Source organism: Oncorhynchus keta, chromosome 2 (genome assembly GCF_023373465.1).
Source record: "Oncorhynchus keta strain PuntledgeMale-10-30-2019 chromosome 2, Oket_V2, whole genome shotgun sequence".
Classification (NCBI taxonomy): Eukaryota; Metazoa; Chordata; class Actinopteri; order Salmoniformes; family Salmonidae; genus Oncorhynchus; species Oncorhynchus keta.
Window position 1 is genome coordinate 7,330,399 of NC_068422.1, and position 26,721 is coordinate 7,357,119.

The following is a 26,721-nucleotide window of genomic DNA, read 5'->3' on the forward strand; positions in this document are numbered from 1 at the left end:
TGGTTTGGTTCTGCTTCTTGATGAGAGATGTTGTCTTTACTCTGTTCTGCTCAGTTGGTTTGGTTCTGCTTCTTGATGAGAGATGTTGTCTTTACTCTGTTCTGCTCAGTTGGTTTGGTTCTGCTTCTTGATGAGAGATGTTGCCTTTACTCTGTTCTGCTCAGTTGGTTTGGTTCTGCTTCTTGATGAGAGATGTTGCCTTTATACTGTTCTGCTCAGTTGGTTTGGTTCTGCTTCTTGATGAGAGATGTTGTCTTTATACTGTTCTGCTCAGTTGGTTTGGTTCTGCTTCTTGATGAGAGATGTTGCCTTTATACTGTTCTGCTCAGTTGGTTTGGTTCTGCTTCTTGATGAGAGATGTTGCCTTTGTACTGTTCTGCTCAGTTGGTTTGGTTCTGCTTCTTGATGAGAGATGTTGTCTTTACTCTGTTCTGCTCAGTTGGTTTGGTTCTGCTTCTTGATGAGAGATGTTGTCTTTACTCTGTTCTGCTCAGTTGGTTTGGTTCTGCTTCTTGATGAGAGATGTTGTCTTTACTCTGTTCTGCTCAGTTGGTTTGGTTCTGCTTCTTGATGAGAGATGTTGTCTTTACTCTGTTCTGCTCAGTTGGTTTGGTTCTGCTTCTTGATGAGAGATGTTGCCTTTATACTGTTCTGCTCAGTTGGTTTGGTTCTGCTTCTTGATGAGAGATGTTGTCTTTATACTGTTCTGCTCAGTTGGTTTGGTTCTGCTTCTTGATGAGAGATGTTGCCTTTACTCTGTTCTGCTCAGTTGGTTTGGTTCTGCTTCTTGATGAGAGATGTTGCCTTTATACTGTTCTGCTCAGTTGGTTTGGTTCTGCTTCTTGATGAGAGATGTTGCCTTTATACTGTTCTGCTCAGTTGGTTTGGTTCTGCTTCTTGATGAGAGATGTTGCCTTTACTCTGTTCTGCTCAGTTGGTTTGGTTCTGCTTCTTGATGAGAGATGTTGCCTTTATACTGTTCTGCTCAGTTGGTTTGGTTCTGCTTCTTGATGAGTGATGTTGTCTTTACTCTGTTCTGCTCAGTTGGTTTGGTTCTGCTTCTTGATGAGTGATGTTGTCTTTACTCTGTTCTGCTCAGTTGGTTTGGTTCTGCTTCTTGATGAGTGATGTTGTCTTTACTCTGTTCTGCTCAGTTGGTTTGGTTCTGCTTCTTGATGAGAGATGTTGCCTTTATACTGTTCTGCTCAGTTGGTTTGGTTCTGCTTCTTGATGAGAGATGTTGCCTTTATACTGTTCTGCTCAGTTGGTTTGGTTCTGCTTCTTGATGAGAGATGTTGTCTACTCTGTTCTGCTCAGTTGGTTTGGTTCTGCTTCTTGATGAGAGATGTTGTCTTTACTCTGTTCTGCTCAGTTGGTTTGGTTCTGCTTCTTGATGAGAGATGTTGTCTTTACTCTGTTCTGCTCAGTTGGTTTGGTTCTGCTTCTTGATGAGAGATGTTGTCTTTATACTGTTCTGCTCAGTTGGTTTGGTTCTGCTTCTTGATGAGAGATGTTGTCTTTACTCTGTTCTGCTCAGTTGGTTTGGTTCTGCTTCTTGATGAGAGATGTTGCCTTTACTCTGTTCTGCTCAGTTGGTTTGGTTCTGCTTCTTGATGAGAGATGTTGTCTTTACTCTGTTCTGCTCAGTTGGTTTGGTTCTGCTTCTTGATGAGAGATGTTGCCTTTACTCTGTTCTGCTCAGTTGGTTTGGTTCTGCTTCTTGATGAGAGATGTTGTCTTTATACTGTTCTGCTCAGTTGGTTTGGTTCTGCTTCTTGATGAGAGATGTTGTCTTTATACTGTTCTGCTCAGTTGGTTTGGTTCTGCTTCTTGATGAGAGATGTTGTCTTTAGTCTGTTCTGCTCAGTTGGTTTGGTTCTGCTTCTTGATGAGAGATGTTGTCTTTACTCTGTTCTGCTCAGTTGGTTTGGTTCTGCTTCTTGATGAGAGATGTTGCCTTTACTCTGTTCTGCTCAGTTGGTTTGGTTCTGCTTCTTGATGAGAGATGTTGTCTTTACTCTGTTCTGCTCAGTTGGTTTGGTTCTGCTTCTTGATGAGAGATGTTGCCTTTATACTGTTCTGCTCAGTTGGTTTGGTTCTGCTTCTTGATGAGAGATGTTGTCTTTATACTGTTCTGCTCAGTTGGTTTGGTTCTGCTTCTTGATGAGAGATGTTGCCTTTATACTGTTCTGCTCAGTTGGTTTGGTTCTGCTTCTTGATGAGAGATGTTGCCTTTGTACTGTTCTGCTCAGTTGGTTTGGTTCTGCTTCTTGATGAGAGATGTTGTCTTTACTCTGTTCTGCTCAGTTGGTTTGGTTCTGCTTCTTGATGAGAGATGTTGTCTTTACTCTGTTCTGCTCAGTTGGTTTGGTTCTGCTTCTTGATGAGAGATGTTGTCTTTACTCTGTTCTGCTCAGTTGGTTTGGTTCTGCTTCTTGATGAGAGATGTTGTCTTTACTCTGTTCTGCTCAGTTGGTTTGGTTCTGCTTCTTGATGAGAGATGTTGCCTTTATACTGTTCTGCTCAGTTGGTTTGGTTCTGCTTCTTGATGAGAGATGTTGTCTTTATACTGTTCTGCTCAGTTGGTTTGGTTCTGCTTCTTGATGAGAGATGTTGCCTTTACTCTGTTCTGCTCAGTTGGTTTGGTTCTGCTTCTTGATGAGAGATGTTGCCTTTATACTGTTCTGCTCAGTTGGTTTGGTTCTGCTTCTTGATGAGAGATGTTGCCTTTATACTGTTCTGCTCAGTTGGTTTGGTTCTGCTTCTTGATGAGAGATGTTGCCTTTACTCTGTTCTGCTCAGTTGGTTTGGTTCTGCTTCTTGATGAGAGATGTTGCCTTTATACTGTTCTGCTCAGTTGGTTTGGTTCTGCTTCTTGATGAGTGATGTTGTCTTTACTCTGTTCTGCTCAGTTGGTTTGGTTCTGCTTCTTGATGAGTGATGTTGTCTTTACTCTGTTCTGCTCAGTTGGTTTGGTTCTGCTTCTTGATGAGTGATGTTGTCTTTACTCTGTTCTGCTCAGTTGGTTTGGTTCTGCTTCTTGATGAGAGATGTTGCCTTTATACTGTTCTGCTCAGTTGGTTTGGTTCTGCTTCTTGATGAGAGATGTTGCCTTTATACTGTTCTGCTCAGTTGGTTTGGTTCTGCTTCTTGATGAGAGATGTTGTCTTTACTCTGTTCTGCTCAGTTGGTTTGGTTCTGCTTCTTGATGAGAGATGTTGTCTTTACTCTGTTCTGCTCAGTTGGTTTGGTTCTGCTTCTTGATGAGAGATGTTGTCTTTATACTGTTCTGCTCAGTTGGTTTGGTTCTGCTTCTTGATGAGAGATGTTGTCTTTACTCTGTTCTGCTCAGTTGGTTTGGTTCTGCTTCTTGATGAGAGATGTTGTCTTTACTCTGTTCTGCTCAGTTGGTTTGGTTCTGCTTCTTGATGAGAGATGTTGTCTTTATACTGTTCTGCTCAGTTGGTTTGGTTCTGCTTCTTGATGAGAGATGTTGCCTTTATACTGTTCTGCTCAGTTGGTTTGGTTCTGCTTCTTGATGAGAGATGTTGCCTTTATACTGTTCTGCTCAGTTGGTTTGGTTCTGCTTCTTGATGAGAGATGTTGTCTTTACTCTGTTCTGCTCAGTTGATTTGGTTCTGCTTCTTGATGAGAGATGTTGCCTTTACTCTGTTCTGCTCAGTTGGTTTGGTTCTGCTTCTTGATGAGAGATGTTGTCTTTATACTGTTCTGCTCAGTTGGTTTGGTTCTGCTTCTTGATGAGAGATGTTGCCTTTACTCTGTTCTGCTCAGTTGGTTTGGTTCTGCTTCTTGATGAGAGATGTTGTCTTTACTCTGTTCTGCTCAGTTGGTTTGGTTCTGCTTCTTGATGAGAGATGTTGCCTTTACTCTGTTCTGCTCAGTTGGTTTGGTTCTGCTTCTTGATGAGAGATGTTGCCTTTACTCTGTTCTGCTCAGTTGGTTTGGTTCTGCTTCTTGATGAGAGATGTTGTCTTTATACTGTTCTGCTCAGTTGGTTTAGTGCTGCTTCTTGATGTGTAGAGTATGGGGTGTAAAAAAGGCAGTTTCTCCATGGGCCTGATCAATAGAACCATGTCTCTCTCTCTCTCAGCCCATTGGGTGTCTATTAACATAATGCTAACTAAATAAAAACAATTCAACAAAGGCTACTAGTTAAATAGTCTCACGAGCACAAACAACAAAGTCATTGCAAAGACGGGCAACCCAGCTCATGAAGTGATACAAACTGTATAAGGTGAGAGCAACTGAATGTCATTTTTGGTGAGTTTGGACATCTACAAGCAAATATGAGATATTGTGCAAAGGAGCAAAGTTTCGACGCATGTTTGTCTGAAGGAAGAACAGTACTGGCTCTGGAGCAGCATATGTACAAGCTCTGTCTGTGTAAAGTTGCTAGAAATAATTAAATTGATTGAAAAACATATAATAAATAGATGTGAAGGTATTGAAGGTATCGAAAAGCCATTCCGTGTCTTTTTCCAAATACCCAGGTATAGGGTATATATGGTATACCGCCCAAGCCTAGCCAGTAGTCAGTCACTTGAGTGTCTTTGCATTATATAATACTCTAATACCTCAGGCTGCTGATTGGTTGTGTGTCTCTCTGGCAAAACCCACCCACTCAATACTGCCTCAGAGGTTCATAGTGTGGGAGGGATGCCCCTCTCCCCCCTCCTCTCTCTTTATTCAAAGGGCTTTATTGGCATGGGAAACATGTTTACATTGCCAAAGCAAGTGAAATAGACAATAAACAAAACGTAAATAAACAATCAGAAATGAACAGTAAACTCACAAAAGTTTTAAAAGAAGGGCCAGATCACATTCCAGATTGCTCTGTTTTTTGGTTGATTCTTTCCAGTGTGTCAAATAGTTATCTTTTTGTTTTCTCATAATTTGGTTGAGTCTAATTGTGTTGCTGGCCTGGGGCATACCCCAATGCTTGTGTTTGAAAAGAGCCTCCGAACCAGCTAATTGAGGGGACTTCTAGGTTAATCTCTCTGTAGGTGAGGGCTTTGTGGTGAAATGTGTGGGCATCTCTTACTTTTAGGTGGTTGTAGAATTTAACTGCTCTTTAAAAAAAAGTATTTATATCTTTGTCTCGTCTCTCATCTCTCTCTAAATTCATTTCAAAGGGCTTTATTGGCATGGGAAACATGTTTACCTTGCCGAAGCAAGTGGAATAGACAATAAACAAAACGGAAATAAAAAATGGAAATTAACAGGGGTAATAAACCAGAAGAAATTAACGGTAAACATTACGCTCACAATAATTTTTTATTTAGTTAACGTTTACCCCCAATTTTGTGATATCCAATTGGTAGTTACAGTCTTGTCCCATCGCTGCAACTCCCGTACGGATTCGGGAGAGGTGAAGGTCGAGAGCCATGCGTACTCTGAAACAGAACCCTGCCAAACCGCACTGCTTCTTGACACACTTAACCCGGAAGCCAGCCACTCCAATGTGTCAGATGAAACACCATACACCTGGAGACCGTGTCAGCATGCATGCGCCCGGCTCGCCACAGCAGTCGCTAGAGTGAGATGGGACAAGGACATCCCGGCTGGCCAAACCCTCTCTTAACCCGGACGAATATGGGCCAATTGTGCGCCGCCTCATGGGTCTCCCGGTTGTGGCCGGCTGTGTCACAGACCGGATCTGTAGTGATGCCTCAAGCATTGCGATCCAGTGCCTTAGACTGCTGCACCACTCGTTAGGTCCCCGCTCACAAAAGTTTTAAAATAATATAAACATTTTAAATATCATATTATTGGCTATGTACAGTACAAAAGCGAAAATAAATAAACATGAATATTGGTTGAATTTCAAATCAAATCAAAGTTTATTTGTCACTTGCCCCGAACACAACAGTGAAATGCTTACTTACAAGCCCTTAACCAACAGTGCAGTTTTTAAGTAAAACATAGTTATTAGGCAAACAGTAGATAAGTAAAGAAATAAAAAACAGTAAAAATAACAGTAGTGAGGCAATATACCGGTGGTACCATTACAGAGTCAATGTGCGGGTGCACCGGTTAGTCAGGCTATTTGAGGTAATATGTACATGTCGGATTAGTTAAAGTGACTATGCATAGATGATAAACATAGAGTAGCAGCAGCTTAAAATAGGGGTTGGTGGAAGGGGTAGGGGTTGAGGAGTGGGACACAATGCATTGTCCGGGTAGCCATTTGATTAGCTGTTCAGGAGTCTTATGGCTTGGGGGTAAAAGCTGTTGAGAAGCTTTTTGGTCCTAGACTTGGCGCTCCATTACGTTACAACTTGCCATGTGGTAGCAGAGAGAACAGTCTATGACTGGGGTGGCTGGAGTCTTTAACAATTTTTTTGGCCTTCCTCTGACACCGCCTGGTATCGAGGTCCTGCATGGCAGGCAGCTGAGCTCCAGTGATGTACTGGGCCGCAAGCACTACTAGAGGTCGACCAATTATGATTTTTCAACGCCAATACCGATACCGATTATTGGGGGACCAAAAAAAGCTGATACCGATTAATCGGACAATTTTTTAAAATGTATTTGTAATAATGACAATTACAACAATACTGAATGAACACTTATTCTAATTTAATATAATACATCAATAAAATCAATTTAGCCTGAAATAAATAATGAAAAACATGTTCAATTTGGTTTAAATAATGCAAAAACAAAGTGTTGGAGAAGAAAGTAAAAGTGCAATATGTGCCATGTAAGAAAGCTAATGTTTAAGTTCCTTGCTCAGAACATGAGAACATATGAAAGCTGGTGGTTCCTTTTAACACAGTCTTCAATATTCCCAGGTAAGACGTTTTAGGTTGTAGTTATTATAGGAATTATAGGACTATTTCTCTTTATACCATTTGTATTTTATTAACCTTTGACTATTGGATGTTCTTATAGGCACTTTAGTATTGCCAGTGTAACAGTATAGCTTCCGTCCCTCTCCTCGCCCCTACCTGGGCTCGAACCAGGAACACATCGACAACAGCCACCCTCGAAGCAGCGTTGCCCATGCAGAGCAAGGGAAATAACTACTCCAAGTCTCAGAGCGAGTAACGTTTGAAACGCTATTAGTGCACACCCCGCTAACTAGCTAGCCATTTTACATTGGTTACACCAGCCTAATCTCGGGAGTTGATAGACCTGAAGTCATAAACAGCGCTGTGCTTGCAAAGAGCTGCTGGCAAAATGCACGAAAGTGCTGTTTGAATAAATGCTTACGAGCCTGTTGCTGCCTACCATCGCTCTCAGACTACTCTATCAAATCATAGACTTAGTTATAACATAATAACACACAGAAATACGAGCCTTAGGTCATTAATATGGTCGAATCCGGAAACTATCATCTCAAAAACAAGCCGTTTATTCTTTCAGTGAAATACGGAACCATTCCGTATTTTATCTAACTGGTGGCATCCTTAAGTCTAAATATTCCTGTTACATTGCACAACCTTCAATGTTATGTCATAATTACGTAAAATTATGGCAAATTAGGTGGCCCAAACTGTTGCATTTACACTGACTCTGCGTGCAATGAACGCAAGAGAAGTGACAATTTCGCCAGGTTAATATTACCTGCTAACCTGGATTTCTTTTAGCTAAATATGCAGGTTTAAAAATATATACTTCAATATATACTTCTGTGTATTGATTTTAAGAAAGGCATTGATGTTTATGGTTAGGTACACATTGGAGCAACGATACGCACCGCATCGATTATATGCAACGCAGGACACGCTAGATAAACTAGTAATATCATCAACCATGTGTAGTTAACTAGTGGTTGTGATTGATTGATTGATTGTTTTTTATAACATACATTTAATGCTAGCTAGCCACTTACCTTGGCTTCTACTGCATTCGCGTAACAGGCAGGCTCCTCGTGGAGTGCAATGAGAGGCAGGTGGTTTTAGTGTTGGACTAGTTAACTGTAAGGTTGCAAGATTGAATCCCCCGAGCTGACAAGGTAAACATTTGTAGTTCTTCCCCTGAACGAGGCAGTTAACCCACCGTTCCTAGGCCGTCATTGAAAATAAGAATGTGTTCTTAACTGACTTGCCTAGTTAAATAAATATTTTATTATTATTATTTTTTAAATCGGCCAAATCGGTGTCCAAAAATACCGATTTCTGATTGTTCTGAACTAAAAATTGGCCCTAATTAATCGGCCATTCCGATTAATCGGTAGACCTCTACGCACTACCCGCTGTAATGCCCTGTGCATAGTCACTTTAACTATACATTCATGTACATACTACCTCAATTGGGCTGACCAACCAGTGATCCTGCACATTGGCTAACCGGGCTATTTGCATTGTGTCCCACCACCCGCCAACCCCTCTTTTACACTACTGCTACTCTCTGTTCATCGTATATGCATAGTCACTTTAACCATATCTACATGTACATACTACCTCAATCAGCCTGACTAACCGGTGTCTGTATGTGGCCTTGCTACTTTTATGGCCTCGCTACTCTATATAGCCTGTCTTTTTACTGTTGTTTTATTTCTTTACTTACCTATTGTTCACCTAACACCTTTTTTGTGCTACTGGTTAGAGTCTGTAAGTAAGCATTTCACTGTAAGCTCTACACCTGTTATATTCGGTGCACGTGACAAATACACTTTGATTTGATTTGCAGTCGGAGGCTGAGAAGTTGCCGAACCAGTCAGGATACTCTCGATGGTGCAGCTGTAGACCCTTTTGAGGATCTACGGACCCATGCCAAATATTTTTTAGTTTCCTGAGGGGGAATAGGCTCTTTCGTGCCCTCTTCACGACTGTCTTGGTGTGTTTGGACCATTCTAGTTTGTTGGTGATGTGGATACCAAGGAACTCGAAGCACTCAGCCTGCTCCACTATAGCCTTGTCGATGAGAATGGGGGCATGCTCGGTCCTCCTTTTCCTGTAGTCCACAATCATCTCCTTTGTCTTGATCACGTTGAGGGATAGGTTGTTATTCTGGCACCACCCGGCCAGGTCTCTGACCTCCTCCCTATAGGCTTTCTCCTCGTTGTCAGTGATCAGGCCACTGTTCTGTCGTCTGATAACTTAATGATGGTGTTGGTGTCATGCCTGACCATGCAGTCGTGGGTGAACAGGGAGTACAGTACAGGAGGGGACTGAGTACGCACCCCTGAGGGGCTCCAGTGTTGAGGATCAGCGTGGCAGTTGTGTTGTTACCTACCCTTACCACCTGTGGCCGGCCTGTCAGGAAGTCCAGGATCCAGTTGCAGAGGGGGGTGTTTTGTCCCAGGATCCTTAGCTTAGTGATGAGCTTTGAGGGCACTATGGTGTTGAACGCTGATCTGTAGTCAATGAATAGCATTCTCACATAGGTGTTCCTTTTGTCCAGGTGGGAAAGGACAATGTGGAGTGCAATAGAGATTGCATCATCTGTGTAGTTGTTTGAGTGGTATGCAAATTGGAGTGGGTCTAGGGTTTCTGGGATAATGGTGTTAATATGAGCCATTGCCAGCCTTTTAAAGCACTTCATGGCTACGGACATGAGTGCTACGGCTCTGTAGTAATTTAGGCAGGTTATCTTTGTGTTCTTGGGCACAGGTACTATGGTGGTCTATCTGACACATGTTGGTATTACAGACTCAATTTACAATGGTGTTTGTTCTTCACTGGTTGCTCTTATCTTGGGCAACAGGTCACAAATATTGCTACTTTGATGGCACACTGAGGCATTTCATCCAATAGATATGGAAGTTTATCAAGATTGTGGTTCTGTGTAATCTGAGGGATAATGTGTCTCTAATATGGTGCACATAGCCTGTCTTCTCTTTAGAGCCAGGTCTGCCAATGGCGGCCTCTCTCAATAGCAATGCTTACTGAGTCTGTACATAGTCAAAGCTTTCCTTAAGTTTGGGTCAGTCACTGTGTACTCTCTGTTTAGGGCCAAATAGCATTCCAGTTTGCTCTGTTATTTTGTTCATTCTTTCCAATGTGGCCAGCAATTATCTTTAGTTTTCTCATGATTTGGTTGAGTCTAATTGTGTTGCTGTCATGGGGCTCTGTGGGGTCTGTTTGTGTTTGTGAACAGAGCCCAAGTGCCAGCTGGCTGAAGGGACTCTTCTCCAGGTTCATTTCTCTGTAGGTTAGTGCTTTGTTATGAAAGGTTTGTGAATCGCTTCCTTTTCTGTGGTTGTAGAATTTATCTGCTCTTTTCTGGATGTCTCTCTTTCTCGTCTCTCCTCCCTCTTTCCTCTCTCCTATTTTACTCCTCTCTCACGCTCTCTTATCCCTTTCTCCCTCTTCTCTCTCACCCTCCCTCTGTACTTCCTGTTCCACTAACACCTCCTTCCAGGACCCTGTAGTGTGGTAGAGCTGGCGGCCAGCGCTTGACGCAGATCAGCCCCTCTCATGCGTCACCATTCATCGCTTTGGCCCTGGCGCTGTCTGAATAATTGTACAGTACAGCCACCCTGTCTCACAGCCTCCCTGTCTCACAGCCTCCCTGTCTCACAGCCACCTAGCCTCACAGCCTCCCTGTCTCACAGCCACCCTGCCTCACAGCCTCCATGCCTCACAGCCACCCTGCCTCACAGCCACCCTGACTCACAGCCTCCCTGTCTCACAGCCTCCCTATCTCACAGCCTCCCTGTCTCACAGCCTCCCTGCCTCACAACCTCCATGCCTCACAGCCACCCTGCCTCACAGCCTCCCTGACCTACAGCCTCCCTGTCTCGCAGCCTCCCTGCCTCACAGCCTCCCTGCCTCACAGCCACCCTGTCTCACAGCCACCCTGTCTCACAGCGTCCCTGTCTCACAGCCACCATGCCTCACAGCCACCCTGTCTCGCAGCCTCCCTGCCTCATAGCCACCCTGTCTCGCAGCCTCCCTGTCTCGCAGCCTCCCTGCCTCACAGGCACCCTGCCTCACAGCCACCCTGCCTCACAGCCACCCTGTCTCACAGCCACCCTGCCTCACAGCCACCCTGCCTCACAGCCTCCCTGCCTCACAGCCACCCTGTCTCACATCCTCCCTGTCTCACATCCCCCCTGTCTCGCAGCCTCCCTGCCTCACAGCCACCATGCCTCACAGCCACCCTGCCTCACAGCCTCCCTGCCTCACAGCCTCCCTGCCTCACAGCCACCATGCCTCACAGCCACCCTGCCTCACAGCCACCCTGCCTCACAGCCGCCCTGTCTCGCAGCCTCCCTGCCTCACAGCCACCATGCCTCACAGCCACCCTGCCTCACAGCCTCCCTGCCTCACAGCCACCCTGCCTCACAGCCACCCTGTCTCGCAGCCTCCCTGCCTCACAGCCACCATGCCTCACAGCCACCTTGCCTCACAGCCACCATGCCTCACAGCCACCCTGCCTCACAGCCTCCCTGTCTCACAGCCTCCCTGTCTCACAGCCACCATGCCTCACAGCCACCCTGCCTCACAGCCACCATGCCTCACAGCCACCCTGCCTCACAGCCACCCTGTCTCGCAGCCTCCCTGCCTCACAGCCACCATGCCTCACAGCCACCCTGCCTCGCAGCCTCCCTGTCTCGCAGCCTCCCTGCCTCACAGCCACCTTGCCTCACAGCCACCCTGCCTCACAGCCACCCTGCCTCACAGCCACCCTGCCTCACAGCCTCCCTGCCTCACAGCCACCCTGTCTCACATCCTCCCTGTCTCACATCCTCCCTGTCTCACAGCCTCCCTGTCTCACATCCTCCCTGTCTCACATTCTCCCTGTCTCACATCCTCCCTGTCTCACAGCCTCCCTGTCTCACAGCCTCCCTGTCTCACATCCTCCCTGCCTCACAGCCATCCTGTCTCACAGCCACCCTGTCTCACAGCCTCCCTGTCTCGCAGCCTCCCTGCCTCACAGCCACCCTGCCTCACAGCCAGCCTGCCTCGCAGCCACCCTGTCTCACAGCCTCCCTGCCTCACAGCCACCCTGCCTCACAGCCACCCTGTCTCACAGCCTCCCTGCCTCACAGCCACCCTGCCTCACAGCCACCCTGCCTCACAGCCAGCCAGCCTCGCAGCCTCCCTGTCTCACAGCCTCCCTGCCTCACAGCCACCCTGTCTCACAGCCTCCCTGTCTCAAAGCCTCCCTGCCTCGCAGCCTCCCTGTCTCACAGCCTCCCTGTCTCACTGCCTCCCTGCCTCACAGCCTCCCTGTCTCACAGTTACATACATTCATTCATAGATGAATGAATTAATGCTCAGAGAGAAGGAGGAGTGTACAAGGAGGACATTATTGGGATCAGCAGAATGGTCTGAGGGCATTTCCATGGTAGAACCACAGATTTCAAAATTTTACAAACCAATATGTAGAAGGACTACTTTAAACATTTCCACTGAACATTTGACAAAAACACGTTTCCAGGAAGAACTGTGCAGGGCAGAGTTCGCGAGCAAATTAAAACTGAGGGAGATTTTACTGTAATTCTGGTACCAAACTTTGCATCCTCACAGTTCTTCCAGTTAATTCCATTTTTTATTTATTTACTATGTAAAATTGTTGAGAAATGTCATTGTTCATAGAGTTGTATGGTTGGTTAAACTTTTAAATCAATGTTTTTTGTTTGACTTTAATGTGAAAAATCGTCTCGGCGTAATTCAGTTACTGTGGATTTGCTCTTGATAATGGTTTAGGTTTTTGTTCATGATTTTGTAGTATTTGAACTGCTTTTGTTAACCAGGCTGTGTATAGTGTAGTATGCCGTTTCTACTATGCTGCAGCACCCGAAGTGTATGATTTAAATGATTTCCAAGTATGTTTCCCCTTGGTGCTGTGTTGTCTGTTCATTACTGTAGAATATCTAGTGGAATACAGGCAGGACCTGGGAGGGCTCAGGGGGAGAGAAGGGAAGCAGAAGCTCAAATGAATGACATTACATTATTGTAGCCTCAAGCTCAGCAGAATATGACAACATGGAAACAAAGGAAACCGTATTGTAGTCTTCATTGTTTCACTCTTCTCTTTTTTCTTCTTGTACTTTTACCCCTTATTCTCCACAGTTTTGTGAAATCCATTTGGTAGTTACAGTCTTGTCCCATCGCTGCAAATCCCTTACGGACTCTGGAGAGGCGAAGGTCGAGAGCCATGCGTCCTCCGAAACACAACCCAATTAAGCTGCACTGCTATGCTTAAACACAATGCTCGCTTAACCTGGAAGCCGGCCACACCAATGTGTCGGATGACCTCTCTCTACTCTACTAGCGACACAGAGAGATGGTTGGGCTAACTTTAATCTCTAGGCCCACTGTCTTATGTGAGATAGTGTGACATTTATCTGCACCATTGGAGGCTGGTGGGAGGAACTATAGGAGGGTGGGCTCATTGTAATGTCTGGAATAGAATAAAATGGAATAGAGTAGAATATGGTTTCCATGTGTTTGATCTGTGTTTGATCTGTTTGATACCCTTCCATTAATTCCATTCCAGCTTTTACAATTAGCCAGTCCTCCTATAGCTCCTCCCACCAGCCTCCTCTGGTCTGCACTGTCGGTTGAGGGATTCGTGTTGCGTGACAGATTTCACATTACTGATTTGATGTGATTTCATGGTGATGCTTTCAGCTCCACTGTGTAGGATGCTTCTCATTGGGTTGTTCAAAGAGAACAGAACTTAGTCAAAGTGGTGAGGGGGGTGTCAGTCAGGAACTACTGCCCCAGTTCTCACACTAACGCTCAGGCCCTCTCTGGAATTCTATTGGTTTGTCTACAAGCTAGATCTTTCCATCAGCAGCCCAATCTACCTTATATGGGCACAACAGCAGATTGTGTACTGATGTCCAGTCTTTGAATTGTGCGTTGATGATCATAACATATACACAAGTGTTTGTTTGGGTGAATACACACACACACACACACACACACACACACACACACACACACACACACACACACACACACACACACACACACACACACACACACACACACACACACACACACACACACACACACACACACACACACACACACACACACAGGACCCGTTGATGGAAACGTGGCGTATCTGCCATGGCCAGATTACATGACCCTTTGCTGTAAAGACCCACACCGCTTTGTACTTTAGTGGCAAGCTGAGTACTACAGACAGAGAAATCCATTGGCTTAGATAACTTTCAAACAACAGCTTGTTTATAAATGGGTTGGCTTAATTGGAGTGGGTTGTGTGATTTCAGAATGAATCATGATATGCCACTAAGCCCCTTGTAGTTTTAGGGTGCTTCCCACATGCCACCCTATTCCCTATTTAATGCACTACTTTTGGCCGCAGATCAAGCTCATAGGGCTCTGGTCAACAGTAGTGCAATTTATAGGAAATAAGGTGCCGTTTGGGCCGCAGGCTTAGTTGTATGGCTCTACTGTTGATTACTGTGCATTAGAGAGGGGCTTGTCAAACAGACTGTAGTGGAGAGGCAAAGCGGGCGCTGGCCATTGCATCAAGCCCCTAACCAAGCCCTGCTCCATCCCACTGTGATGAATCTGTCCCCAAAAAGCCATCCCTGAGCCCATCTCTCAGTTGTCTGGTCCCACTGTATTGATCCTCATATCATTAGTTAACCCGACTGTCTGTAGCTCTGTCAGTAAACTGTACTGCACTGTACCACCAGTCCTACGCTGACATGTCTCACACTTATCCAGAGGGACTAGCTCTGTGGACCAACACTCCTCTCAGTATTGTAACAGTTCTGCTGTAGGCTGCCCTCTCTGGACAAGGGCCTGGCTGGTGTCTCTGCTTTACCTGAGGTCCCAATCCTGGTTGGTGGAGGATGAGTTGACCTACCTGCTGGAACGCCACCTTCATGCCCGCACTCACTCTCTCTCCTCTTCCTGGCATCCTCACTCTCTCTCCTACTCCTGGCATCCTCACTCTCTCTTCTTCCTGGCATCCTCACTCTCTCCTCTTCCTGGCATCCTCACTATCTCTTCTCTTCATGGCATCCTCAATCTCTCCTCTTCCTGGCATCCTCACTCTCTCCTCTGCCTGGCATCCTCACTCTCTCTCCTGTGCCTGGCATCCTCACCCTATCTTCTCTTATTGGCATCCTCACTCTCTCTCCTCTTCCTGGCATCTTCACTCTCTCTCTCCTCATCCTGGCATCTTCACTCTCTCTCTCCTCTTCCTGGCATCCCCACTCTCTCCTCTGCCTGGCATCCCCACTCTCTCCTCTGCCTGGCATCCTCACTCTCTCCTCTTCCTGGCATCCTCACTCTCTCCTCTGCCTGGCATCCTCACTCTCTCCTCTGCCTGGCATCCTCACTCTCTCCTCTTCCTGGCATCCCCACTCTCTCCTCTGCCTGGCATCCTCACTCTCTCCTCTTCCTGGCATCCTCACTCTCTCCTCTTCCTGGCATCTCACTCTCTCCTCTGCCTGGCATCCCCACTCTCTCCTCTGCCTGGCATCCTCACTCTCTCCTCTTCCTGGCATCCTCACTCTCTCCTCTGCCTGGCATCCCCACTCTCTCCTCTGCCTGGCATCCTCACTCTCTCCTCTGCCTGGCATCCTCACTCTCTCCTCTGCCTGGCATCCTCACTGTCTTTCCTATTTCTGGCATCCTCACTTTCTCCTCTTCCTGGCATTCTCACTCTCTTTCCTCTTCCTGGCATCCCCACACTCACTCACTCACTCACTCATTCTCTTTCTTTCTCTCCCTCTTTCTCTCCTATCTTTCTCACTCCTCGTCTGCAGATGGAGGGAATGAGGACCTTGCAGACCCCCGCTCACCCAGTCTAGAGAACCACCCCTACCTGAGCCACACTGGTCAAGGTAGGTAGTTACACTACTGGGTGTAATACACTACTCTGTGCACCAAATCCCCTCTGTCTCTTTCTATGTCTCTCTCTGTATCTCTCTCTGTCTCTTTCTCTCTCGCTCTCTGTCTCTTTCTGTCTTGCTCTCTCTCTCTCTGTCTCTCTCTCTTTGTCTCTCTCTCTTTGTCTCTCTCTTTGTCTCTCTCTGTCTGTCTCTGTTGCTGTCTCTGTCTCTCTCTCTGTCTCTCTCTTTGTCTTTCTCTCTCGCTCTCTGTCTCTTTCTGTCTTGCTCTCTCTCTCTGTCTCTCTCTCTTTGTCTCTCTCTTTGTCTCTCTCTGTCTGTCTCTGTTGCTGTCTCTGTCTCTCTCTGTCTCTCTCTTTGTCTTTCTCTCTCGCTCTCTGTCTCTTTCTGTCTTGCTCTCTCTCTCTCTCTGTCTCTCTCTCTCTGTCTTCTATATATATACAGTGTTTTAACAATGTTTTAACAATGTACAAATGGTTAAAGGACACAAGATAAAATAAATAAGCATAAATATTGGTTGTATTTACAATGGTGTTTGTTCTTCACTGGTTGCCCTTTTCTTGCGGCAACAGGTCACAAATCTTGCTGCTGTGATGGCACACTGGAATTTCACCCAGTAGATATGGGAGTTTATCAAAATTGGATTTGTTTTCGAATTCTTTGTGGATCTGTGTAATCTGAGGGAAATATGTATCTCTAATATGGTCATACATTGGGCAGGAGGTTAGGAAGTGCAGCTCAGTTTCCACCTCATTTTTTGGGCAGTGAGCACATAGCCTGTCTTCTCTTGAGAGCCATGTCTGCCTACGGCGGCCTTTCTCAATAGCAAGGCTATGCGCACTGAGTGTGTACATAGTCAAAGCTTTCCTTAATTTTGGGTCAGTCACAGTGGTCAGGTATTCTGCCGCTGTGTACTCTCTGTTTAGGGTCAAATAGCATTCTAGTTTGCTCTGTTTTTTTGTTAATTCTTTCCAATGTGTCAAGTAATTCTCTTTTTGTTTTCTCATGATTTGGTTGGGTCTAATTGTGCTGCTGTCCTGGCGGTCTGTAGGGTGTGTTTGTGAACAGAGCCCCAGGACCAGCTTGCTTAGGGGACTCTTCTCCAGGTTCATCTCTCTGTAGGTGATGGCTTTGTTATGGGAGGTTTGGGAATCGCTTCCTTTTAGGTGGTTGTAGAATTGAATGGATTTTGATAATTAGTGGGTATCGGCCTAATTCTGCTCTGCGTGCATTATTTGGTGTTCTACGTTGTACACGGAGGATATTTTTGCAGAATTCTGCGTGCAGAGTCTCAATTTGGTGTTTATCCCATTTTGTGAAGTCTTGGTTGGTGAGCGGACCCCAGACCTCACAACCATAAAGGGCAATGGGCTCTATGACTGATTCAAGTATTTTTTGCCAAATCCTAATTGGTATGTTGAAATTTATGTTCCTTTTGATGGCATAGAATGCCCTTCTTGCCTTGTCTCTCAGATCGTTCACAGCTTTGTGGAAGTTACCTGTGGCGCTGATGTTTAGGCCGAGGTATGTATAGTTTTTTGTGTGCTCTAGGGCAACAGTGTCTAGATGGAATTTGTATTTGTGGTCCTGGTGACTGGACCTTTTTTGGAACACCATTATTTTGGTCTTACTGAGATTTACCGTCAGGGCCCAAATCTGACAGAATCTGTGCATAAGATCTAGGTGCTGCTGTAGGCCCTCCTTGGCTGGTGACAGTAGCACCAGATCATCAGCAAACAGCAGACATTTGACTTCGGATTCTAGTAGGGTGAGGCCGGCTGCTGCAGACTTTTCTAGGTCCCGCACCAATTCATTGATATATATGTTGAAGAGGGTGGGGCTTAAGCTGCATCCCTGTCTCACCCCACTACCCTGTGTGAAGAAATGTGTGTGTGTGTTTTGCCAATTTTAACCACACACTTGTTGTTTGTGTACATGGATTTTATAATGTTGTATGTTTTACCCCCAACACCACTTTCCATCAGTTTGTAAAGCAGACCCTCATGCCAAATTGAGTCGAAGGTTTTTTGAAATCAACAAAGCATGAGAAGACTTTGCCTTTGTTTTGGTTTGTTTGGTTGTCAATTAGGGTGTGCAGGGTGAATACATGGTCTGTTGTACGGTAATTTGGTAAAAAGCCAATTTGACATTTGCTCAGTACATTGTTTTCATTGAGGAAATGTACAAGTCTGCTGTTAATGATAATGCAGAGGATTTTCCCAAGGTTACTGTTGACGCATATTCCACGGTAGTTACTGGGGTCAAATTTGTCTCCACTTTTGTGGATTGGGGTGATCAGTCCTTGGTTCCAAATATTGGGGAAGATGCCAGAGCTAAGGATGATGTTAAAGAGTTTTAGTATAGCCAATTGGGATTTGTTGTCTGTATATTTGATAATTTCATTGAGGATACATACATCAACACCACAGGCCTTTTTGGGTTGGAGCATTTTTCTTTTGTCCTGTAACTCATTCAGATTCCAAGAACACAGGATGAGATATTACTATCCTTTGTGCAAGCACTTCCAAGAGTTAATGAACAGTGAGCGTGGTGAAATTTGGGGAGCGCATCGTCAGTAGTGTACCTTTGGTTACTAGGGTGTTTCGGCCTTTCACACTATACACCTTCCCCAAAGGCGGCCAGCGACAGGGTGATCAATCCTACGCTTGCGTCCCATTCCCAATTAGTCATAGGAGTTGCCTTGTTGTTGATAGCCAACATCCCATGGGACTATGCATGGCAGGCGCGTCCTCCTCCCTGAGTCAAGCATTGTTGACCGCATACCTCCTGGCCCTCTCACTTCGGGGCCCAGCTGGGGTCTTTCCTCTTCATCCAGAGCCACTGACTGCTGCCTTCTGCCGCCTCTGATACAGCATTGATTGCCGAACGCTGGCTCTGGCCCTTAATTCCCAGGTCTCTAAGCAGTCTGGTAGATGTTGCCACAAAACCTCTGCAGCCCACCTCCACTGGTCGGACTTCTGTGTTCCAGCCATGATGCCGTGCTTCGGCAGCTAGATCAGCATAGCGCAGATGTTTTCGCTCATAAGCCTCATCTACTGAGTTTTCCCAGGGTACTGTGAGCTCAATGATGAAGACCTTATTGAGTGAACGGGACCAGAGCACCATGTCAGGTCTTAGGGTGGTGGTTGCGATCTCCGGAGGAAACACAAGTTGCCGGCCAATGTCAGCTAGTATTTTCCAGTCGCGGGCCAAGCGCAGCTGGTCTCGCTCTAATGGTGTAGAGCCGCTCTTCGGTGGTTTAGCCCCTTCGCGGACAAAGTTTGCCGTAAGGAGTGTGATGCTGCTGTGGGTGGTAGGGCGTTGGTGGCAGCTCGCTTGTCCTCCAGGGCGGACGCAAGGTTTTTAAGGACTTGGTTGTGACGCCAAGTGTAGCGTCCTTGGGTGAGGCTTGTTTTACACCCTGTGAGAATGTGCCTGAGGTTGGCTGGCATGGAACAGAGGGCACAGTCCGGATCTTCACCATACCATTGGTGTTGGAAGGACGTTATATGTTGCTCTGATGGAAAAGCTCAACCGCCTCGCTTCCATGGCCCACAGATCCTTCCAGCTAATCTTCCTCTTCTCCACACTGTCCCATCGAGTCCACTGTCCCTGTTTGGCAAGAAGAGACTGCCTTGGCCCACCTTGCAGCCTCCTCCTGATGGCGTACTTCCTGCACTACCATCTTCCGCCGCTCTGGTGCAGTGGCCTTACTCCAAGCAGCACGGCTAGTTAGCCCAAGGCCTCCTCTCCCTTGCTGAACATGACCCACAATGTCAGCATGTCTGAGGGCTGCTGTTGCCTCCTGGACTGTTTTCCTGGCCTCCATTTAAGCCCAGTTGCCAAGGTCGGCGCGTTGTTTCTCACCACTGGGTCTCGAGATTCATTCAGTGTCATCTGGAGCCTGGTTTTTGCACACTTGAATTCCTCTGTTAGACTGGTGAGAGGCAGCTTGAGGACACCATCTCCATAGAGGCCTATGGTGGTAAGGAATCGTGGAACTCCGAGCCACTTCTTTAAGTAGCCTGTGACTCCTCTTTCCATCTTCTCCACTGTTGAGATTGGAACCTCATACAGTGCTAAGGGCCACAACACCCGGGGTAGGAGACCAAACTGCAGACACCAGGCCTTTAACTTTCCAGGTAGCTGGGTGTTGTCGATGGACTGTAGGCTACTACTGATGTCTTTGCGCAGCTGTTGCACCTGGTCTTTGTCCTTCAGGCTTGCATCATACCACCTTCCAAGGCTTTTTACCGGCTGCTCAGACACTGTTGGGATTTGGTCATCTCCGATGAAGAATTTCAGGTCAGAGAGTACTCCCTTCACAATCGAGATGCTGCGTGACTTGGATGGTTTAATCTTCATAGGGCCCAGCTGATGTTCTCCTCGAGTTTTCTGAGCAGTCTCCTGGTGCATGGGACAGTGGTGGTCAATGTTGTAATGTCGTCCATGTAGGCTCTGAGTGGAGGGAGGCGAACTGTGTTTTCCACCTCTTTCCATGTCGGAGGGCTGGTCTCAATATGATGTTCCGGGGGTTCAATGGGTGGGATATCTGATGGGATGGCCAGATGTTCATGTCACTTTGTTTGTTGTTCTCAGGTGCTCCTCTAGGTCTTTCTTTGTTGTTTTTAGAGCTCCACTTTTTTCCTTTATGAAGAGACTTTTAAGGAACTTGAAGGGATCTTTATAGAATTCTATGTAATTGGAGAATCCAGTGGGCTCTGATAATCTTTAATTGTTGATTCTAAGATCTGTATTTGATCATGTATATGTTTTTGCTCTTTATTCTTTGGAGAAGTGGTTTACCCATACATCTCCATTTTGGATAGATAATTCTTTGTGTTGTTGTTTGTTTAGTGTTTTCCAATTTTCCCAGAAGTGGTTAGAGTCTATGGACTCTACATTGAGCTGATTTCTGACATGCTGTTCCTTCTTTTTCCGTAGTGCATTTCTGTATTGTTTTAGTGATTCACCATAGTGAAGGCGTAGACTCAGGTTTTCCGGGTCTCTATGTTTTTGGTTGGACAGGTTTCTCAATTTCTTTCTTAGATTTTTGCATTCTTCATCAAACCATTTGTCATTGTTGTTAATTTTCTTCGGTTTTCTATTTGAAATGTTTAGATTTGATAGGGAAGCTGAGAGGTCAAATATACTGTTAAGATTTTCTACTGCCAAGTTTACACCTTCACTATTACAGTGGAATGTTTTACCCAGGAAATTGTCTAAAAGGGTTTGAATTTGTTGTTGCCTAATTGTTTTTTGGTAGGTTTCCAAACTGCATTCCTTCCATCTATAGCATTTCTTAATGTTACTCAGTTCCTTTGGCTTTGATGCCTCATGATTGAGTATTGCTCTGTTTAAGTAGACTGTGATTTTGCTGTGGTCTGATAGCGGTGTCAGTGGACTGACTGTGAGAGACTCTGGGTTGAGGTCAGTGATAAGGTAGTCTAAAGTACTACTGCCAAGAGATGAGCTATAGGTGTACCTACCATAGGAGTCCCCTCGAAGCCTACCATTGACTATGTACATACCCAGTGTGCGACAGAGCTGCAGGAGTTGTGACCCGTTTTTGTTGGTTATGTTGTCATAGTTGTGCCTAGGGGTGCATATGTGGGAGGGAATGCTGTCACCTCCAGGCAGGTGTTTTTCCCCCTGTGTGCTGAGGGTGTCAGGTTCTTGTCCAGTTCTGGCATTTAGGTCGCCACAGACTAGTACATGTCCCTGGGCCTGGAAATGATTGATTTCCCCCTCCAGGATGGAGAAGCTGTCTTCGTTAAATTATGGGGATTCTAGTGGGGGGATATAGGTAGCACACAGAAGGACATTCTTCTCTGTTAGGATCATTTCCTTTTGAATTTCTTGCCAAGTGTAGAATGTTCCTGTTTTGATTAATTTATTGGAGTGAGATAGGTCTGCTCTATACCAAATTAGCATACCCCCTGAGTCCCTTCCCTGTTTCACACCTGGTAGTTTGGTGGATGGGACTACTAGATCTATGTAACCTAAAGGGCAACCAGTGGGTCCGTCTCCTCTTTACCAGGTTTCTTGCAGGATGACAATGTCTGTATTACCGATATCTTTGGTGAAGTCCGGGTTCCTGCTCTTTAGGCCAAAGGCAGATGACCTCAGGCCTTGGATATTCCAGGATGATATAAGTGAAGGCTTTTTGTTCCATAGAGTGTCCAATGTTGTTGGTCGTGGTTTGGCCTGTGTCTCTCTCTGTCTCTCTCTGTCTCTCTCTTTCTCTCTCTGTCTCTCCCTGTCTCTCTCTCTCGCTCACTCTCTCTCTGTCTCTCTCTCTGTCTCTCTCTGTCTCTCTCTGTCTCTTTGTGTTAGTAGAACAGGGACTCTTTTATTTGCTCAGCTCTTGACATTGCAGGGCGTGGTAGTGATATGAGAGGGGGTCACTGTATTTTAGATGTTTCCAAAACTTAATTGCTCTTTTTTGAGTTTTATTATTAGTGGATATTAGCCTAATTCTACCCTGCATGCATTGTTTGTAGTTTTCCTCTGGACATGTAGGATAATCTCACAGAACTCTGCATGCAGGGTTTCAATGGGGTGTTTGTCCCATTTGATGAAATCTTATTTTGCAAGTGGACCCCACACCTCGCTGCCATAAAGTGCAATTGGTTCAATGACATATTCAATTAGTTTTAGCCAAATTTTAATAGGTATTTCAATTTGAATGAGCTTTTTAATGGCGTAGAATGCCCTGCATGCTTTCTCTCTCAGTTCATTCACTGCCTCATTAAAGGTGTCCAGTTGAGCTTATTTTTAAACCTAAGTAATTGTAGTGTGGGCAGTAACCTATATATTGTGTACCAATTGGGAACTTTGGTCTAATTCCCTGAGATCTGGATCTTCTCTGGAAAATCATTATTTTAGTATTTTTGGGGTTTACTGCCAGGGCCCAGGTCTGCTCTAGCAGGTCCAGGCTCTGCTGTAGGCCATGTGCTGTGTGTGACAGCAGGCATAGGAAGAGTAGGCATTTAACTTCTGAATTGTGGAGACTAACACCAGGGGCTGAGGATTTGTCTAGAATAGTGGCCAATTCATTGATGTAAATATTGAAGAGTGCAGGGCTCAGATTGCAACCCTGGCGAAGGCCCCACTCCTGGTTAAAGAATTCTGTTCTTTTCTTGCCAATTTTAATGCTGCACGTATTGCCAGTATACATTGGTTTAATTATGTCATATGTTTTACCCCCTACACCACGTTCAATAACTTTGTGGAACAGTCCTGTATGTCAAATAGAGTCAAATGCTTTTTGGAAGTCGATAAAGCAAGCATATATTTTGGTATTATTTTGGTGGACATGTTTATATATCAGGGTGTGTAGGGTGTAAATATGATCAGTTGTGCGATGTTTTGGTATAAATCCCATTTGGCTTTTACTCAAGACATTGTGCTTATTAAGGAAGTTTAGAACTCTTACATTTATAATGCTACAGAAAACCTTCCCCAGGTTACTGTTCACACAAATGCCTCACTAATTTTTAGGGTCAAATTTGTCTCTGATTTTTAAGATTGGGGTTATGAGTCCTTGATTCCAGATGTCAGGGAAATAACCTACACTCAGGATCAAATTAAACAGTTTAAATATAGCCAATTGAAATGTTTGCACATCTCATTTAGGATGCCATCAGGTCCGCAGGCTTTTTTAAATTTCAGAACCTGAAGTTTCTTATAGAGCTCCTGGTCAGTAATTGGGGAGTCCAGTGGGTTATGATTGTCCTTTTATAGCTTTTTCTAATCCATTCAACTTCTCATGAATTTGTCGTTGTTCTGCGTTTGTGTCAGTTTGAACGGTGTTGTAGAGTGTTTTAAAATGGGTTGTCCATATGTCACCATTTTGTATCGCTAATTCCTCTTGTTTAGATTTTTTTAGTTTTTTCCAATTTTGCCAGAAGTTGTTTGTGTTTATGGACTCCTCAATTAGTGTCAGCTGCTTGCTGTTGTACTGTGTTTTTTTGGTTCTGAGTGTTACGTTTATAGAGTTTTAAAGTCTCACAGTAACGAAGGCATAATTCACCATTATTTGGGTCTCTGTGCTCTTGGTTGGATAGTGTTCTTAGTGTTTTCCTTAGAATTTTACAATCTGCATCAAACCAGTTGTCATCTGTGATCTTTTTTGTTTTGTTTTTTATCAATTTCAATTGTGCTTCTTTTGCCGTTTGCCTGAATATATAGTTGATGTTTTGTTCTGCCTGATTGATGCCTTCTTTACTGTGAGTGAATGTGGTATCCAGAAAGTTATCTAAGAGTGTTTGGATATTTTGGTTACTGGTTGCTTTCTGGTATTCTTCTGTGCTGTTTTGGGCCCATCTGTATGAATGTCTGGTGTTGTACAGCTTACTGGGCTGTGAATGTCTGGTTGTTTCCATGTCTGTTCTTTTGAGGAACAATGTAATTTGGCCGTGATCCGACAGGTGTTAGTGCCTTGACAGTGAATGAGCTGAGAGAGAAGGGGTTAATGTCTGTGATCATATAGTCTACTGTGCTGTGGCCAAGAGGTGAGCAGTAGGTGAATCTCCCCAAAGAGTCCCCCCGTAATCTACTGTTGACAAAGTACAGACCCAGGCTTCTACAGAGCTGAAACAGATCCCTTCCGTTTTTGTTGATGGTGCTGTCACTGTTGTTTCTATGGGGGAGATTAAGACAGTTAGACACTATGGCCTGTAATAAAGCTGTCACTGTTGTTTCTATGGGGGAGATTAAGACAGTTAGAGACACTATGGCCTGTAATAAAGCTGTCACTGTTGTTTCTATGGGGGAGATGAAGACAGTTAGAGACACTATGGCCTGTAATAAAGCTGTCACTGTTGTTTCTATGGGGAGATTAAGACAGTTAGACACTATGGCCTGTAATAAAGCTGTCACTGTTGTTTCTATGGGGGAGATTAAGACAGTTAGAGACACTATGGCCTGTAATAAAGCTGTCACTGTTGTTTCTATGGGGGAGATTAAGACAGTTAGAGACACTATGGCCTGTAATAAAGCTGTCACTGTTGTTTCTATGGGGGAGATGAAGACAGTAAGACACTATGGCCTGTAATAAAGCTGTCACTGTTGTTTCTATGGGGGAGATTAAGACAGTTAGAAACACTCTGGCCTGTAATAAAGCTGTCACTGTTGTTTCTATGGGGGAGATTAAGACAGTTAGAGACACTATGGCCTGTAATAAAGCTGTCACTGTTGTTTCTATGGGGAGATGAAGACAGTTAGACACTATGGCCTGTAATAAAGCTGTCACTGTTGTTTCTATGGGGGAGATTAAGACAGTTAGACACTATGGCCTGTAATAAAGCTGTCACTGTTGTTTCTATGGGGGAGATGAAGACAGTTAGACACTATGGCCTGTAATAAAGCTGTCACTGTTGTTTCTATGGGGGAGATGAAGACAGTTAGACACTATGGCCTGTAATAAAGCTGTCACTGTTGTTTCTATGGGGGAGATTAAGACAGTTAGACACTATGGCCTGTAATAAAGCTGTCACTGTTGTTTCTATGGGGGAGATGAAGACAGTTAGACACTATGGCCTGTAATAAAGCTGTCACTGTTGTTTCTATGGGGGAGATGAAGACAGTTAGACACTATGGCCTGTAATAAAGCTGTCACTGTTGTTTCTATGGGGGAGATGAAGACAGTTAGACACTATGGCCTGTAATAAAGCTGTCACTGTTGTTTCTATGGGGGAGATGAAGACAGTTAGACACTATGGCCTGTAATAAAGCTGTCACTGTTGTTTCTATGGGGGAGATGAAGACAGTTAGACACTATGGCCTGTAATAAAGCTGTCACTGATGTTTCTATGGGGGAGATTAAGACAGTTAGAGACACTATGGTCTGTAATAAAGCTGTCACTGTTGTTTCTATGGGTGAGATTAAGCCAGTTAGAGACACTATGGTCTGTAATAAAGCTGTCACTGTTGTTTCTATGGGGGAGATTAAGACAGTTGGAAACAGTATGGTCTGTAATAAAGCTGTCACTGTTGTTTCTATGGGGGAGATTAAGACAGTTAGAGACACTATGGTCTGTAATAAAGCTGTCACTGTTGTTTCTATGGGGGAGATTAAGACAGTTGGAAACAGTATGGTCTGTAATAAAGCTGTCACTGTTGTTTCTATGGGGGAGATTAAGACAGTTGGAAACAGTATGGTCTGTAATAAAGCTGTCACTGTTGTTTCTATGGGGGAGATTAAGACAGTTAGAGACACTATGGTCTGTAATAAAGCTGTCACTGTTGTTTCTATGGGGGAGATTAAGACAGTTGGAAACAGTATGGTCTGTAATAAAGCTGTCACTGTTGTTTCTATGGGGGAGATTAAGACAGTTAGAGACACTATGGTCTGTAATAAAGCTGTCACTGTTGTTTCTATGGGGGAGATTAAGCCAGTTAGAGACACTATGGCCTGTAATAAAGCTGTCACTGTTGTTTCTATGGGGGAGATTAAGACAGTTGGAAACAGTATGGTCTGTAATAAAGCTGTCACTGTTGTTTCTATGGGGGAGATTAAGACAGTTAGAGACACTATGGTCTGTAATAAAGCTGTCACTGTTGTTTCTATGGGGGAGATTAAGCCAGTTAGACACTATGGCCTGTAATAAAGCTGTCACTGTTGTTTCTATGGGGAGATGAAGACAGTTAGAGACACTATGGCCTGTAATAAAGCTGTCACTGTTGTTTCTATGGGGAGATGAAGACAGTTAGAGACACTATGGCCTGTAATAAAGCTGTCACTGTTGTTTCTATGGGGAGATGAAGACAGTTAGACACTATGGCCTGTAATAAAGCTGTCACTGTTGTTTCTATGGGGAGATGAAGACAGTTAGAGACACTATGGCCTGTAATAAAGCTGTCACTGTTGTTTCTATGGGGAGATGAAGACAGTTAGAGACACTATGTTCTGTAATAAAGCTGTCACTGTTGTTCCTATGGGGGAGATTAAGACAGTT

The 26,721-nt window shown here is 44.9% G+C and overlaps 1 protein-coding gene across 1 annotated transcript in view; it reads left to right on the plus strand.

The window, feature by feature from the left end:
- LOC118397835 (protein TANC2-like) overlaps nucleotides 1-26,721 on the plus strand; it is a 213,050-nt gene that overhangs the window by 171,123 nt on the left and 15,206 nt on the right. The window contains exon 3 of the mRNA XM_052471300.1: nucleotides 15,677-15,754. Coding sequence (XP_052327260.1) covers nucleotides 15,677-15,754 — 78 coding nt within the window. The remainder of the gene's footprint in view (nucleotides 1-15,676; nucleotides 15,755-26,721) is intronic.